The following is a 15,967-nucleotide window of genomic DNA, read 5'->3' on the forward strand; positions in this document are numbered from 1 at the left end:
GCATAGGAGTATCACATCAATACTAAAAGTGTCCCATTCTGGGTCATAACTACATAAGTCATTTCCCTCCCCCAGCTCAGGTTTCCCTCAGTCTCAAAAGCCCAAATCAGGGGAGAGAAGGTAGGAGACTTACTTGCCATTTCCCCATCTTCATTCTCTACTTTTATTCTTCTACCTTTTTTTTGCATTGATCAGAGTAGAGACAGGATGCTAAGGACAAGAAGAGTCTTATTTGACTAGTACAAGCATAACCCAGTGATGTGCTCTCTGAGTCTAGCATGCTACTTCTTTCTTTTATGGGTGCTTTTGTGAATTGCCTTGGAGAGCCCCCTCCCCACCAGTGGAACTTTCTGGCTCCAACTTCCTTGACGGCAGTAATACCTCTCCTCTAACTAGATCCCTTTTTTGGCCCTTTGGTATCCAACTGTCCATCACTCTGTTGAGGATCACGTTGCTCCTCCAGGCATCCTTTTGGAAAATATTCAAAATAGCACTAGGCTTGCTATACTTTGAACTATAGAAATAAATACACTTGATCTACAGAAATATTAATGCATTGTTGCTCTGTTGTTGCTGGAAATACAGTTAGTTCCCAGTGAAGCTTTCTCTCTCACTCTCTCTGCCACTCTAAAGCTGATCTGTAGCCACAGTATATCACACCAGTTCTAATGTTTCCCAAACCCCAAGAGACATGTGTTCAGCTCTCTTGAAGGCTCCTCTCACTTGGCTTAAGGCAAAAATAAAACCACACCCCAATGGGGAAGAGGGCCCCAAAACATTGGAAAGCTCACACAGAAATTCCATCCCTTCCTCTTTGTCTCACAACTCTTTTGGTGAGACAAGGATATGGAAAACTGGATTTTGTCCATACTTTTCTAAGTCTTGCATAGGTTGTCCAGAAATTTCTTGGAATATGAGTTTTCTTGGCTTCTGTTATTTGTTGTAGATTTCAGGAGATTCAGCTGAAACTGAGATGAAAAGGGCCTCATTTTATCTTTCTATCAGATATTGATTCATTCTTTCTTGCTTGCCTTCTTTTGTAAACCAGGATGCATTTATTAGTGGGTTGGCTAGTGAGGTGACAACTAAAGTTTCCTTCTGATTCTGTTTTTCAGCCCTTAGCTGACTGTCAGAATCCATCTTGGTGGGCCGGGTGCGGTAACTCACACCTGTAATCCCAGGACTTTGGGAGGCCAAGGCAGGTGGATCTCTTGAAGTCAGGAGTTTGAGACCAGCCTGCCAGCATGGTGAAAATGCTCTACTACTAAATATACAAAAATTAGCCGAGTGTGGTGGTGTGTGCCTGCAGTCCCAGCTACTGGGGAGACAGAGGCAGGAGAATCACTTGAACCTGGGAAGTAGAGGTTGCAATGAGCTGAGATAGCCACCACTGCACTCCAGCCTAGGTGACAGAGCAAGACTCCATCTCAAAGAAAAAACAAAAACAAAAACAAAAAAACCATCTTGGTCCCAAGAGTCTTACAAATACTAAAAATGTTGCTGACACTGTAGTAGTTGCTCTGTATGATTGACAGGTGGATTTACATTATCCTTTAATATGACCAAATGGAACTGCATTTCAGAGAAGTGAAAGCCTGCAGCCACAGTACAGAACATGACATTTTAAATTTTGACCTAGCAGCTTGAAGCTGGATCATGCTGTTGCAGAACAGATTTTAAGCTGTAGGATACTGTGTGTCTACTCATGTCTTCCACAAGAAAATATACAACCTTTAGAGTACTTATCCTATTTGCAAAAGTCAAGACTTAGAAATGCAAAGGCAGTAGCCTGGAAGAGAAAGAAGCAAAGATCTTGCAGCTGAGCCAGCTCAGGATCACAGCTGGCTAAAAAAGCAAGCCAGTAGTTGCCAAACCCACAGAAAACAGGGCTTTTGAAAGCATATAGATTGATTTTGTTTATCTTTTAGAAGGATTTTTTATTTGTTTATTTATTTATTATTACGTAATATGTCTTCAATTCATATTTTTGTGGAAAGGTGTCCACTTTTCTTTTTTTAGCTTTAGTCCTCTGACAGTCTAAAGAGGAAAATGTCCTCTAATAATTATAACATGTCTCCAGTTAAAAACAGAAACTACAAAAGAGGCTCTTTGAACCATCAGCACTAGAATATTGGCTTATAATTATTACCGATTAAAATTATTGTTAAGTTGCATAGTAACAATGCTTCAAGCATGTCAGGTAAAATCATTTTGCTTATTTGACTTTATAGTTTTTGGAGTGTAATTATCACATGCAACTCGCTTTTTCTTGAGTCTATTTCTGATATAGGCAGTCTTGATAGCAAGCCATGTAAGTCTCCCCCAAATTATCTTAATTGATTTCTGAGTAGTGTTCTCTATTTTGAAGTTTTAATGTTTAAGCTAAAATAAGCTTCTGGGAGCATTTGCCTTTCCAGTCACAACATAAGCTGATATGATCATCTTTCTCAGACTCCCTTCATCATAAAGTCTCTAAATTCATTCATCACTTAGGCATAATTATTGCTTAACTCTTGAACAATTTGTACCCCTTGTACCTCAGGAAGTCTCTAGAGCTGACACTGACATCTTATAAGCTTTCTAAATCATCACCTAACATCTTAAGAGTGATGTAACAGCAATGTTAGCTTATTACAAGCAATCTTAAAAAATCTAAAACTCTTCATAGAGGATGGTTTGATAATGAATGTAGCAAGCTGAAAAAAAAGTTGATGACTGGTCTCATGTCTAAAAACTTACAGGGCAAAAATTCTGTTGATAATCTTTTTTCCCCTTTGTGCTCATCTTATGAGCCTGGCAAATAAAGCTTACCGTAAAATACTAGCAAGAGTTGAAAAAAAAAAAATGTGTTAGAACCATAACAATTCTGGCTTGGGGGACTTTTATCTTCTGATGTTCAACTAAACTATTCCCACAATAGATTCAAGGATACCTGAGAAGGGTTGGTATAATCATTACAGTAAGATACTGATGTTTTTTTCTTTGGTTTGTGGTTAGAATTCTGTCATAGACATAACAAACTTGCTTCAGTGAGCTCTTACCGCCATAGGTGAGATTAAAGGTCTTGAGGTGTTTCCTTCATCTGTCAAGGCACCAAAAGAGAATATGTTGCCACCAAGAATCTATAAACAATTTCCCAACTGGTGTGCATCAATTTTGACTAACATGTTCCTGCTGATTGGAAAAGCAGGTGTTTCTTTTTATGAGTGGAAATGGATTACGTTTTCCCAATGTTTACACAGGACAACAAACAGGATCCAGGTAGCTCTTGCCCAAGAGAAATTTTGGACGGTGCCTTCGGTTATGTGGCAAACACCTACTGTGAACAAGCTAAAACCTGGAAAAAATACAATAATGGTATCAACACAAACCTGACTGCAGAAGGGAAATATCCACAATGAATTGATATGTTATTATTCATTAGTCTAATAGATTATGCAGACCTTACATAATATCTTCCATTTTTGGCAAATGTAGCTACAGCTTTTGACTCAGTCAACAAGAAACATCTGGCATCAAACTGCCACTCATACCAGCAGGTTTCCTTTGATTCTGGTATTATAGAAAGAAGAAAAGAAGGGAGTTTTGGTTCTTTGTCAGAGATGGTTTCCCTCTATTAATTTATCTTAACCCTATAATCTTTATTATTTAATCTTAATTAAATAAGCAAAAGATTATTTGGCCTAGAAATAAAGTGTTTACTTTCTCCTTTAAACTTTACAAGTTTACTATCTAACCATAATTTAAGCATTTAAAAAAAGAAATTTTAAATTCATCTGGTTAAAAAAAAAAAAAAAAAAAAAACTGAAATAATGGCTCTTAGGAAAAAAAAAAACCCAAAAGATCCAAATTTAACATAGTTAGCTGATATAGAAGAACCCAGAATTTAACTTTCAGCATGGCTACTTTTAATGAATTAGTATGGAAATTTAATTCAATAGATATAGATATTTTTGAGTATCTACTCTATGTAAGCATTGTACTACTGCTGTAAAGTGAGTTAGAAGAGCATTTTACAGGACTCCCATAAGTATCTCAAAACCAACACGTCCTTAAAGGAAGAATTAATATTTCCTTTAAACTTTCCTCCCCTCTTGTATTCCCTAATTTACTCTATCACACTGCCATTTATAAACTAGAGCCATCTTCGACTTTTGCTTATCTTTCTCCAGTCCCTTCACAACCCCTAACCAGCCAGTTACCAAATCCTGTTTACATGCTATATGTTATCCACGTCTTTCTCCTACACTACATTCCAACTGCCTTGACCTTGTTTATTCTTTTACTAAATCATTCAACATTTATTTTGTGAGTCCAGTTATTGAGCTAAACAGTAGTAATATCAAAATAAATACAATGTGCTCTATGCCCTCAGGACATTGCAATCAGGGTCAGGCCTAAAAACCCATATTATGAAACAATACTTTCCATAGCACGTCAGATATATGAATAAGATACTGTGAAATACCGAGAAGAACCACTCAATCTGAGGATTAAGTATTTCTCCTTGAATTACCATCCAAGTTAATTGTTGAAGGATGAACAGGACTTAATCAAGGTAATAGGCTAATGGAGAAAGGAAGGCCATTGCAACCCCAGAGGATAATGTGAACCAAAGTAGCCCTGAAACACCTGATGTTCTCATAATCACAGGCAATCCTGTATATAGTAGAACATAAATCACAAAAGAATTTGAAAGAAGTAGGTGAGGGCAAGATCATGGTAAGAGGTGGATGATCCTGTAGGTGATAAAGACCCACTGAAAGGTTTTCAGGAGAGCAGTGAGATGGTCATAGTTTTGTTTCAAACAGTTAAGACTAATAACAGTGAGCAAGGAAAATTTGAAGAAGACCAAGTTAGAGAAGTTAGGGAATTTTTTTCCAGAAGTCAGGTGACAGACGGTAAAGTTCCACCCAAACCAGGACAGAGACAGCAAGTATAAGAGAGATGTGGACAAAAGCAAGCCTGGTTTTAAAAAATGATACTGTAGGTCTTATTTGTGGCATGCGGGAGTGGGAAGAATCAAAGATGACTCCTAACCTGAGTGATGGATTAGGGAGTGAAACTGGCAATTGAGAGAGAGCATGACTGAAAAGGCACCATCTTAGGAAAAGATGATGAGTTCAATTTTGAACATGTTGTGTTCGAGTTGCCTGTAGGACACCCAGGTGGAGATCTCCAGTGGGCAGTTGGATATACAAATATGACACTGGAGTGACAGGTAGGGATGACAGATAGCACAGAGAATCATCAGAAAATAGGTCATAGTTGAAACCATGAAAATAGATCATCCACAGAGCCCAGACTCATTGACATCCTGTGTGAACTGCAGAGTTTTGGTAGAGGTGCAAGTGTATTCCTTGTGGCAGAGAAGATGGCAAGTGGTGACGGCTGCATTGCCTGCACATCATCGACAACCCACCTCTTCTTTCCCACCTTAATCCATTGCGCGATCTCTCAAGGGCTGTAGGCACTTAGCCCTGAATCCTCCTCTGAGCCGGCTTTGCCTCCTGCTGTTCCCACTGAGTGAATTAAATAAGTCTTTGCCCTGTGCCCACTGTATGTGTGAGGTCATGCAGGTTATGTTTTTAACTTCCAAAGAAAGAAAAAAGAAAAGAAAATAGATCATCCAGGCAAAGTGAGTAGAGTGGCTAAGAAAGAAACTCCTGGAAACACCAATATTTATGCAAAGTCTGGAGAAACAGGAGCATTTGAACTTAGAACATAAACTAATAGCAGGAAAACTCTAGTAGAAGGTGATGCCATGGAAAGCCACAGAGTAACCATTTGTGAAAAGGAGAGATAGAGACAGGGTCAGTGTTGTTAAATGTAATAGATCTATGAAGGTGAGGATTTTAAAATATTATTTTTGGCAGGAAACACGGGAGTCTTTTTGGATCATCTTAAGAGTGGTTTCGGTAAAATGTTGGGGAAAGAATTAGACTAGACTACATTGAAGAGGTATAGGAAGGTATAGAAAGGGGGATGATAACAGCTTTCAATAAATTAAAATAAGAAAGGGATAAAGATATTGGATTTAAAGGAGGAAAGACTGGAACGTTTTTAAACAGAGGGGAAAGAATCAATACCAAGAGATAGAATAAAAATACAGGACAGAGAAGGACAGTTGGAGAAAGGCCCCTGAGGAGCAGGTCAAGGATTCAGGTAAACAGTGTGTGGGGTGGCAAATGAACAAGATGGGGAGGAGGGTCTCTCCTTCCCTATCATTTCTTTGCCCTCAGCTATTGCAATATTTTTATCTCAGAGCCTCCAGTGTCAACTACTTGAATCCATCCTTCTTATCTCCCACCAGGAGAATGTTCCTATATTTCAAATTTGGTGTTGTCATTTAAAAATCTTTCAATGACCCTATGCTGAAGATGAGTCACAGATTCCTACACTCCGTTTTTAGAAACGTAGTTTCAAACAGTTCTTTTTGTGTAAAATGATTAGTGCTCATTCAATCATCTGTAAGTGAATTCTACCCTCTGCTACTAGCTGATTAGATTAGAGATCAGTGCCCAGTGAGAATGAATTCACTGGTCATGAGGGAGCCCAGCCTTTTCTGAGATGACTTGGTACAAAATCCTGTTTCAAAGGCAGTACCCTATATTGAATGGTGATAACACCAATTAAATCAGGGTCTCTCTCTTAAGAAGGATAATTAAATGGAGTGTCAACAAACAGTGAAAGTAACTTATGTTGAACTGCTATTAGGACTCCATAAGGCAGCTATACTACCCAGCCTTTGCGATACTGAGACCTAGAATGTCAGTGTGGCTAAAAAAGAGATGTTGTCCCATAAACTCTTTCGTGTTCTTTGCAATAAACCCCCATGTCAGGGAGTTTATTACTAGCCTTTAAGAACTAAGCTAAGTTAGAGTTTGAACTATTTTGATTAGCATTTCCTACATTAACGTTTAATGTTCTAATTTGGTGAAAACAGGTTTTGTGGATTGAGAAATACTGAATATGCCTCCACCTTATGGGTTCTCAGATAATAATATTAGTATATTAAATAATCCCTAAAGACCTTACACTAAAGAAGCTGGTTAGTTTAGTGTGACCCAGTTTTTCCCCAGCATTTTTGACCACAGAATGACTTTTTCTTTTTTTTTTTATCACAACTATTAACACCCCACTAAACACACTTTGAGAAAATTGGCATGAGGATAAGGTCTAAAAAATCATGCATGAAGTACAGACTAAATGAGGCAGATTGACCACAAGCATTTATCTTCTCTTCCACTTGAAACCCCAAGAAAAATACTTTAAAGACATAAAGCTACTCACTTACTCCTCATCCCCCACCACAAAGAAAAAACAGAATAAGAAATAACTCATAACAGACAAGAAATCTGAATTCATTTGAATTCATTCTATGAAGTTTGACTTAGCAGGCAAAATAAGGTACAACTGAAAGTGCCTAGAGAAGAGAAATAGCAGGTGTGAGTGAGGCATACTTTCTGCTCAGATCCTATGCTGAAAAAGTTAAGGCTGAGACACAGGTCAGAAAACAATTGGCTAAAAGTCTATGTACAAAATTGGTAGACCCCTGGGTTCCTCACCCCAGCCCATACAGTTGGGAATCTATATCATCACATACAATATATTTTTAAATGGAACTGCAGAAAGTCAGGACTCAGAAACACAGGTATAGTAAAGAATAAATTAATCTATAGGCTGAAAACAGAAAGATGAAGGTAAAGTTGGCGTATGAAGGGAGGAGCCCTGAACTTTTCCCTAGACCTCCTAGCATTCCACAGTCAGGCATAGGGTCCTCAGACAGGAGGTTGGAGAGCTCTTCTGACAAGAAACGGAATGACCCACCGGAAGATCTTCTTTGAAAAGGCCAGAGTAGTGCTGAGCAAATTCCTACAGTGAAGTCAGCAGTTGGAAATGTTAGTCCCCACGCAAATTGCGTAACATTTAGTGCCTTAATCTTAAATAAAGTATTTAAGTTCAAGAGCGTTAGATAGAAACAAATACCGTGTGTTAAAGTCCAATAGATTCCAAGAGCCAAGATGCACATCTAAATAGAGCAAAAGAGGAATTAGCTTATAACAAGACTAATCTAGGTCATTCCAATAGTGTAAAAATTCAGCAACATAGATATTCAGCCACTTGGGAAATTGAGTTTTAAGACGGGAATTTAGTGTCTGGGGAACTGCATGAGAGTGTAAGATAGAACCAACAGTTTAATATTAAATTGGTAAACTTCTGGTCTGGAGCTCCTTACAATCGGTCTCTGCACCACAGAGCAGAATTTGTTCCCAGAGCCAATGCTCAGCTTTATCCAAAGGCAGGAGTTACAAAGGCTCAGCTGTCAGAGTAAGAAGGGCTGGGGATTAGAGCAAGGGTGGGAGGCAGACAATATGCTGACTGCAAATCTGGAAACACCAAAACAAAACAAAACCCATTCCTAAAGAGAATTTTAGTCTTGCCCCTAATCTCCAGCATCTTTGACAGATTCAGAAGTTGGATTCCCTTCAATCAAAACACAGTTTATTTCATGTGGCCATAATTAAATATTTGGGGGCTAAGGAATGAAATGAAAGAATTCCCTATTATCTGTAAAAATTGCATGATGTCTTGAAGTGAGATTATGAGTTATAAGGACTCACTTCTAGCTATTGTTTGTCATGTCATTTTTATTCCACTTTTGTGAATTCTTGGACTACTTTTTCAGCTGGTCATGATTTGGTGACTGGATCTTGGATTGAATGCCATCTGCAGAATGACTACATCCAACAAAAAGTACTTCAACAGTATACATTTATCTTAAGACTAGCACATTTGCCTGACCAATCTCATGTTTTCCAGCCTCAGACAGCCATTACCCTGCCTCCTTTTCAGACCCCATCCATGATCATGAAACATATTTGTAATCAGAACATCCTCTAATCCAGTATAGGACAATTTTGGAACACTTGCACCATGAAAATTGTTTTCTATTTTATTCTGTGGATCTGGAACCACATCAGAAGTTCTTTGTGGGTTATTCAGGTCAAGATCAATTTTAAGAAAGGTATTTGTTTGTAATCTGCCTGACACCTTTCCAGTTCACCAAGCCGTCCCTTTTGTACTGGCTTTTTGGAAATTCAAAGTTATTTTTAGATGCAGCAGTTAATTGACATGGCAGTACACACGTTCTGATGACGGTTTATGTGAAATCAATTTTGAGTGTTGAAATTACCTACATTTAATAGTAAACGTTGCAACATTAAGTTTTGTTTCATAATTAGAACAATTTTTGTTTGTTTGGGAAGTCTTATAGTTCCCGTAGGCCAAATCCAGTCCAGTTGAATTGTGGCCATTTTTATGCCTTCTGAAATGTCTCTGTACCCACATTTTTAATGGTGTGGAGATGTGGAAGTATCTATAATTATAAACTGGCAGATCACTTACCGTATAAGGAATCTATAAAAAAGTAAAAGTTACATCTACACTCCACAGCACAGAATTTCAATTCTTGCTACACTGAGTCACAGAAAAGTGTGATCATTTACATAGTCTATAAGATCTTATACTTTAAAAACTCTATTTTAGCTCCAAAATTGTTTTCCTAAATTTCTATAGTCAGTATATTAAAAATATTTGTCTTTGAAACACTGTCATCTTTACTTGAAAATCTTACATGTAACTTAATCAAATGTGAACATTGCTGTGAGAAAAACAATTTTTATTGTAAGACTTATGGAACAATGCTGATCTAACAGATTGTCACACGGCATGGAGATAAATTGTCCTTCACTATCTCTTCCTACTTCTAAATGTACTTCAATGTAGCAAATTCGCAAAAAGAAAATAAACACAAAAGTAAAGAGGAGTTACTTCAGATTAAACTGGCAAAATAGAAATTATCCTTTAACACTCATATTTAACATAATGCAAACATTTGCCAAATCACACTTGTATGTATTATTAACCATATGTAGTAGTTCCTTTCCCCTTAGATATACGTGTCTGTTTTTCAGTGGTCTAGTCATCTGCACCCAAGTGTAGAGAAGCATTTGGATGTATCAAACCATTAGAATTTGTTTCTGATTAAGGTAACCACTGTATACAAACATCTGAGGCCTTTTGTCTCTGTGTCAAGGCCTAAATCTTTCACTGATGTTTCCTAATGGCCCATTTTGTTGTTTACTATTATTATTATGCCTCAAAGGTAACCTAACATGTGTATTACAAGCAGCTTTCTTTCAAAGTCACATTCCAGTTGACACTTTAGTTGGATTTTAATAACCCCAAATGGCTCTCTGATTTTGGAACGGACCCAAATGGGCACATTTCCACACATGAGATCAAAGGAAAGGAGCAATTTGCTCCTTACTATACAGGTATCAAACATCTTTCACTGGCATAACATTTCCAAGCCTTAAAAATGCAGCTAACTCCTTTTTCTCTGCTTTAGAGCCTATAAGAGTAAGTAAAATAAGGTAATATTTTGAAACTCAGGGACTCAGCAACAGCAGTTTGATAGCAATGCTGGACACTGAATTTTACACACACGTTCAAAGGAATAATAGCTGTGTGAACAGATGATCATGCCCACCATAAATTAGCACTAAGTCTTTTGAATGTACTAAGGAACTATTCATAACACGGAAACAACATGGTGCCTGACCTTGGGGAGCTAGTCTCAGACAATGTCTTTGAAGTCACTTCATTCTTGTTCTTACTTCAAGTATCTTAGACATGTGTCTTTATATAGTCCCCTTGAGGGTAGGGAGCATATCTGAATTACTCCATGTGTTTCCTGACGCAGACAACTCTGAAGATTGAAGGATGGATATTATATGGAAAAAACAAAGCATTAAATTGTAATTCTACAAGATACAGAATCATTTTGTTTCTCTTCTACTTTTTCATTACAAAAGGATTCCATGAATTATTTTCACTATAACAATTAAAAATAAGTATATACAAAAAAAAAAACACAAAAACTCCTCTCTTCTACATTAGAGACTCAATTAGCCCTTTGGTACATAGTTCTGTTTTAAATCTACATTCTTGATTTTAATCACATGCAATTAAAAGTATTAGGACCACATTTATGGTCACTGGATTTATATGAGATTGGGCTTCATATAGAACTACCTTATTTCACCATAAACACTTTAGGGAGTAGTAGTTTAAACCTCATTTTAATCTGCAATGTGAATTTTTCATTCTTCTATCTCAGTATTGAATTCTCCTTGTACTCAGCTTTTAATTTATATTTTGCCGTCAAGTTCTAGAAAGCTATCTACAAAGGAATTTGCACCTTTCATCTAGACAAGAACACAATAATGTAAGATAAAATATACCTGCAAGTTTAACTAAAATGTATTGAGCATGCAATGCATTCCAGCTCCTGTGCTAAGCTCTATGTGTTTCGATTTCTAGTCACTAAGAGTGGGGAAGAGAGACATATAGACACTTTAAATACAATATACGTGACCCTCTTTACCCTGACTCTGTTCCTCATCTGCTCATGTTGGAACTTTAACTTTAACTCTGTGTAAATATTATAGGTCCTCCCAAACAGGGGCTCTGGGACAAGCCCACTCCCATGGGCTCAGAGCTGTTCCAGCACACACTGCCACGTCTGATTTCTTGTTGCCTGTCTAAGAGCACACATGCTGCAGCCGCCCCAGGCACTAACCATGGTGACTGTCTCCCATGGTTCTGCCTGATACATGCCCTCATAGTCCCAAATCTGCACAATTGTCTGTGCAGAGCCTTACTCTGTCCCTTTGTATATTCTCAGTTGGTGGGTTTCCAAAGCCTAGGCTCCAATGAGTTACACTGTTTAGTGAAACACATTTTTCAGCATTTACTTATAGTTGCTCACAGTATCATAGAACTCAGTTAATCTCACTGTATTAGTCTGTTCTCATGCTGCTATAAGCACATACCCGAGACTGGGTAATTTATAAAGGAAAGAGGTTTAATTGACGCACAGTTCAGCATGGCTGGGGAGGACTCAAGAAACTTACAACTTTGGCAAAAGGGGAAGGAAACACGTCCTTCTTTACATGGTGGCTGCAAAGAGAAGTACAGAGTGAAGTGAGGGAAAAGTCCCTTATAAAAGCATCAGATCTTATGAGAACTCGTTCACTGTCATCAGAACATCATGGAGATAACCATTATTAATACCTCCCACCAGGTCCCTCTCATAACACATGGGGATTATGGGAACTAAAATTTAAGCTGAGATTTAGGTGGGGACACAGTCAAACCATATCATTCTGCCCCTGGCCCCTCTCCAAATCTCATGTCCTCACATTTCAAAACACAACCATGCCTTTCTAACAGTCCCCCAAAGTCTTAGCTAACTCTAGCATTAACCCAAAAGTCGAAGTCTTAACGTCTCATCTGAGACAAGGTAAGTCCCTTCCACCAATGAGCCTGCAAAACCAAAAGCAAGTTAGTTAATACCTACATAAAATGAGGGTACAGACATTGGGTAAATACACCCATTCCAAAGGGAAAGAAATTGGCCAAAATAAAGGGGCTAGAGGCCCCATTCAAATCCAAAAATCCAGGGGGCAATCATTAAACCTTAAAGTTACAAAATGATCTCCTTTGACTCCAGGTGTCACATCCAAGTCACGCTGATGCAAGAGGTGGTCTCCCACGGCCTTGGGCAGCTCCCCTGTGGCTTCGCAGGGTATAGCCTCCCTCCCAGCTGCTTTCACAGAATGGCATTGGGTGCCTGTGGCTTTTCTAGGCACACAGTGCAAGCTGTTGGTGGATCTACCATTCTGGGGTTTGGAGGACAGTGCCCCACTTCTCACAGCTCCATTCAGCAGTGCCCCAGTGGGAACTCTGTGTGGGGGCTCTGACCCCACATTTCCCTTCTGCACTGTCCTAGCAGAGGTTCTCCATGAAGCTTCTGTCCCTGCAGCAAACTTCTGCCTGGACATACAGGCATTTGCATACATCCTCTGAAATCTAGGTGGAGGTTCCCAAACCTAAATTCTAGTCTTCTGCACACCTGCAGGCCCAACACCATTTGGAAGCTGCCAAGGCTTGGGGCTTGCACTCTTCTAAAGTAATGGCCTGAGCAGTATATTTGCCTCTTTTGGCCACAGCTGGAGCTGAAGCAGCTAGGACACAGGGCACTATGTCCTGAGGCTGCACAGAGCATGGGGCCTTAGGCATGACCCACTAAATCATTTTTCCCTCCTAGTCCTCCAGACCTGTGATGGGAGGGATTGACATGAAGGTCTCTGACATGCCCTGGAGACATTTTCCCCATTGTCTTGGTGATTAACACTTGGCTCCTCATTACTTATGCAAATTTCTGCAGCTGGCTTAAATTTATCCCCTAAAATGTGTTTTTCTTTTCTGTCACATCATCAGCTGCAAATTGTCTCAATTTTTAAACTCTGCTTCCTCTTGAACACTTGCTGGTTAGAAATTTCTTCTGCCGGATACCCTAAATCATCTTTCGCAAATTCGAAGTTCCACAGATCTCTAGGGCAGGGGCAAAATGCCACCAGTCTCTTTGCTAAAGTATAACAAGAGCCACCTTTGCTCCAGTTCCCAACAAGTTCCTCATCTCCCTCTGAGACCACCTCAGCTCGGACTTTATTGTCCATATCACTGTCAGCATTTTGGTCAAAGCCATTCAACAAGTCTCTAGGGAATTCCAAACTTTCCCACATCTTTGTCTTCTGAGCCCTCCAAGTCTCTAGGAAGTTCCAAACATTTTCCTATCTTCTTCTGAGCCCTCCAAACTGTTTCAACCTCTGCCTGTTAGCCAGTTCCAAGATTACTTTCACATTTTGGGTATCTTTACAGCAGTCCCCCACTACTAGGTACCAATTTACTATAATAGTCTGTTCTCACACTGCTATGAGGACATATGTGAGACTGGGTAATTTATAAAGGAAAGAGATTTCATTGACTCACAGTTCAGCATGGCTGGGGAAGCCTCAGGAAACTTACAATCATAGTGGGAAGGAAGCAAACGTGTCTTTCTTCACATGGTGGCAGCAAGGAGAAGTGCATGGTGAAGTGGGGGAAAGCTCGTCATAAAACCATCATATCTCCTGAGAACTCACTCACTGTTGTGATAACAGCATGGAGGTAACTGTCCCCATGATTCAGTTTCCTCCCACCAGGTCCCTCTCATGACATGTGGGGATTACAGGAACTACAATTCATGATGAGATTTGGGTGGGGGCATGGCCAAATCATATCACTCATCTTTGTAGAGGTGAGATATGCCAAGTTGCATCTGAAATTAAGTAGAAGACACAGCCTCAAGGTTCTTTCCCCAGGGTTTCCTCAGTCTCATAAACAAGCATGGCAGGAATGGCCTGCCTGTCAGTGCATTACACAGACCCATGTAATACTGAATCCCTCAGTCCAAACCTGGGATCCTCCTAGAAGACACATTACTTTTCCACTGGCATTCTTTCTCCTACCCCTGGGAGATTCTGAAGGATTATAAGGTTAATGGCTGATCAAATTTGGTTTTTAAAAATCCAGTTAATATCTAAGATGATAACAGAATTACACATGTGCTCAAGAAGTTGGTGGATGGCAGCATTGGAGAGATGTTCGAACAAGTTATCACTGGATAACATGAGTCCCCAAACAACAGGAATAAAGGCTGCAGATGGAAAAGTGGTGTCCTTGAAGTGGCACTAGAAAATTAACTACACCTGGTGTATTAGTCCATTTTCATACTGCTATAAAGGGCTTTCTGAGACTGCATAATTTATAAAGGAAAGAGGTTTAATTGACTCACAGTTCAGCATGGCTGAACAGTTGGGAGGGCTCAGAAGAAGATAGGAAAATGTTTGGAACTTCCTAGAGACTTGGAGGGCTCAGAAACTTGGAAGCCTCAGGAAACTTATGATCATGGCAGAAGGCAAAGGGGAAGCAGGCACCTTCTTCATAAGGTGGCAGGAAGGAGAAGTGCCAAGTGAAGGAGGAAGAGCCCCTTATGAAATTATTAAATCCCATGTGAACTCACTCACTATTATGAAAACAGCATGGAGGAAACCACCTCCCCGATTCAATTACCTCTACCTGGTCTTTCCCTTGACACATGGGGATTATGGAGATTACAATTCAAGATGAGATTTGAGTGGGGACACAAAATCTAACCATATCATCTGGGATTTAAAGATAATTAACCACGGTAGGACAAGTAGCACCACCATCAGTGCTACCCTTTTATTCCCCCTACCTTCTACTGCCACACACACACAGACACACACACACATTCACACACACACACACACAAGAGGGTTGTGGTGTCTTCCTGGAGAAGCACCATTTTAATTTTGTCAATAAAACCAAGGAAACCTTCAGTGACAATGGTGACTCTCTAAGAGACTTTGTTTACCATGGAAAAGAGGTTTCCCAAGGAACAACTGAGAGGTGTAACAGCCAGGGGAAAGCATCAGAAACCAGAGAGGAAGCACCAAGTTTGTGACCACTAGCACTCCTTCAGTCAGCTGATGGTAGATTCAAATCATAATGAGTCATGATTGTAGACTCTATTCATAGTGATTAATGAATACCCGGTATTGAAAGTCTCCTCTCATCACTTTTTTTCCTTTCAAATGGTCTTAACTATTTTCCTACATTTATTCTTTAAGATATATTTTAGAATTTTTTTTCATGTTTTCCCCAAATTCTTCTGTGATTACAATTAGAATAGCATTTTAATTAACTTGGGAAGATTTGACATGACACGTCTGCATTTGTTCATGTGCTTTTTAATGACTCATTAAACTTTTGATATATTTGTCACCTGCATCCTATATACCATTGTTGAATTCAGTGAAGTTGTTTCAGTATTGTAATGGGATCTTTCCTCTAATATATTTCTTACTAATTATTTATAGACTACAGAAAAGCTGTACAATTTTCAAATGTAAACTTTATAATATCTAATTATTTTTCAGTATATTCCTTGGATTTTCAGGGTAAACAATCATACAGTTACATATAATTGTTT

The 15,967-nt window shown here is 39.0% G+C and overlaps 1 protein-coding gene across 9 annotated transcripts in view; it reads left to right on the forward strand.

The window, feature by feature from the left end:
* LOC111550158 (cadherin-like and PC-esterase domain-containing protein 1) overlaps positions 1-15,967 on the forward strand; it is a 304,071-nt gene that overhangs the window by 275,966 nt on the left and 12,138 nt on the right. The window contains exon 22 of one of the 9 annotated variants that reach the window (XM_023223429.2): positions 8,690-9,338. The exons of the other annotated variants lie outside the window; for them this stretch is intronic. Within the exon in view, the coding sequence (XP_023079197.1) occupies positions 8,690-8,707 (18 nt within the window). The 3' untranslated portion in view covers positions 8,708-9,338. Of the gene's footprint in view, positions 1-8,689; positions 9,339-15,967 lie in introns of those variants that run through there. 9 annotated transcript variants of the gene reach the window in all.

Source organism: Piliocolobus tephrosceles, unplaced genomic scaffold (genome assembly GCF_002776525.5).
Source record: "Piliocolobus tephrosceles isolate RC106 unplaced genomic scaffold, ASM277652v3 unscaffolded_41, whole genome shotgun sequence".
NCBI classification, from domain to species: domain Eukaryota; kingdom Metazoa; phylum Chordata; class Mammalia; order Primates; family Cercopithecidae; genus Piliocolobus; species Piliocolobus tephrosceles.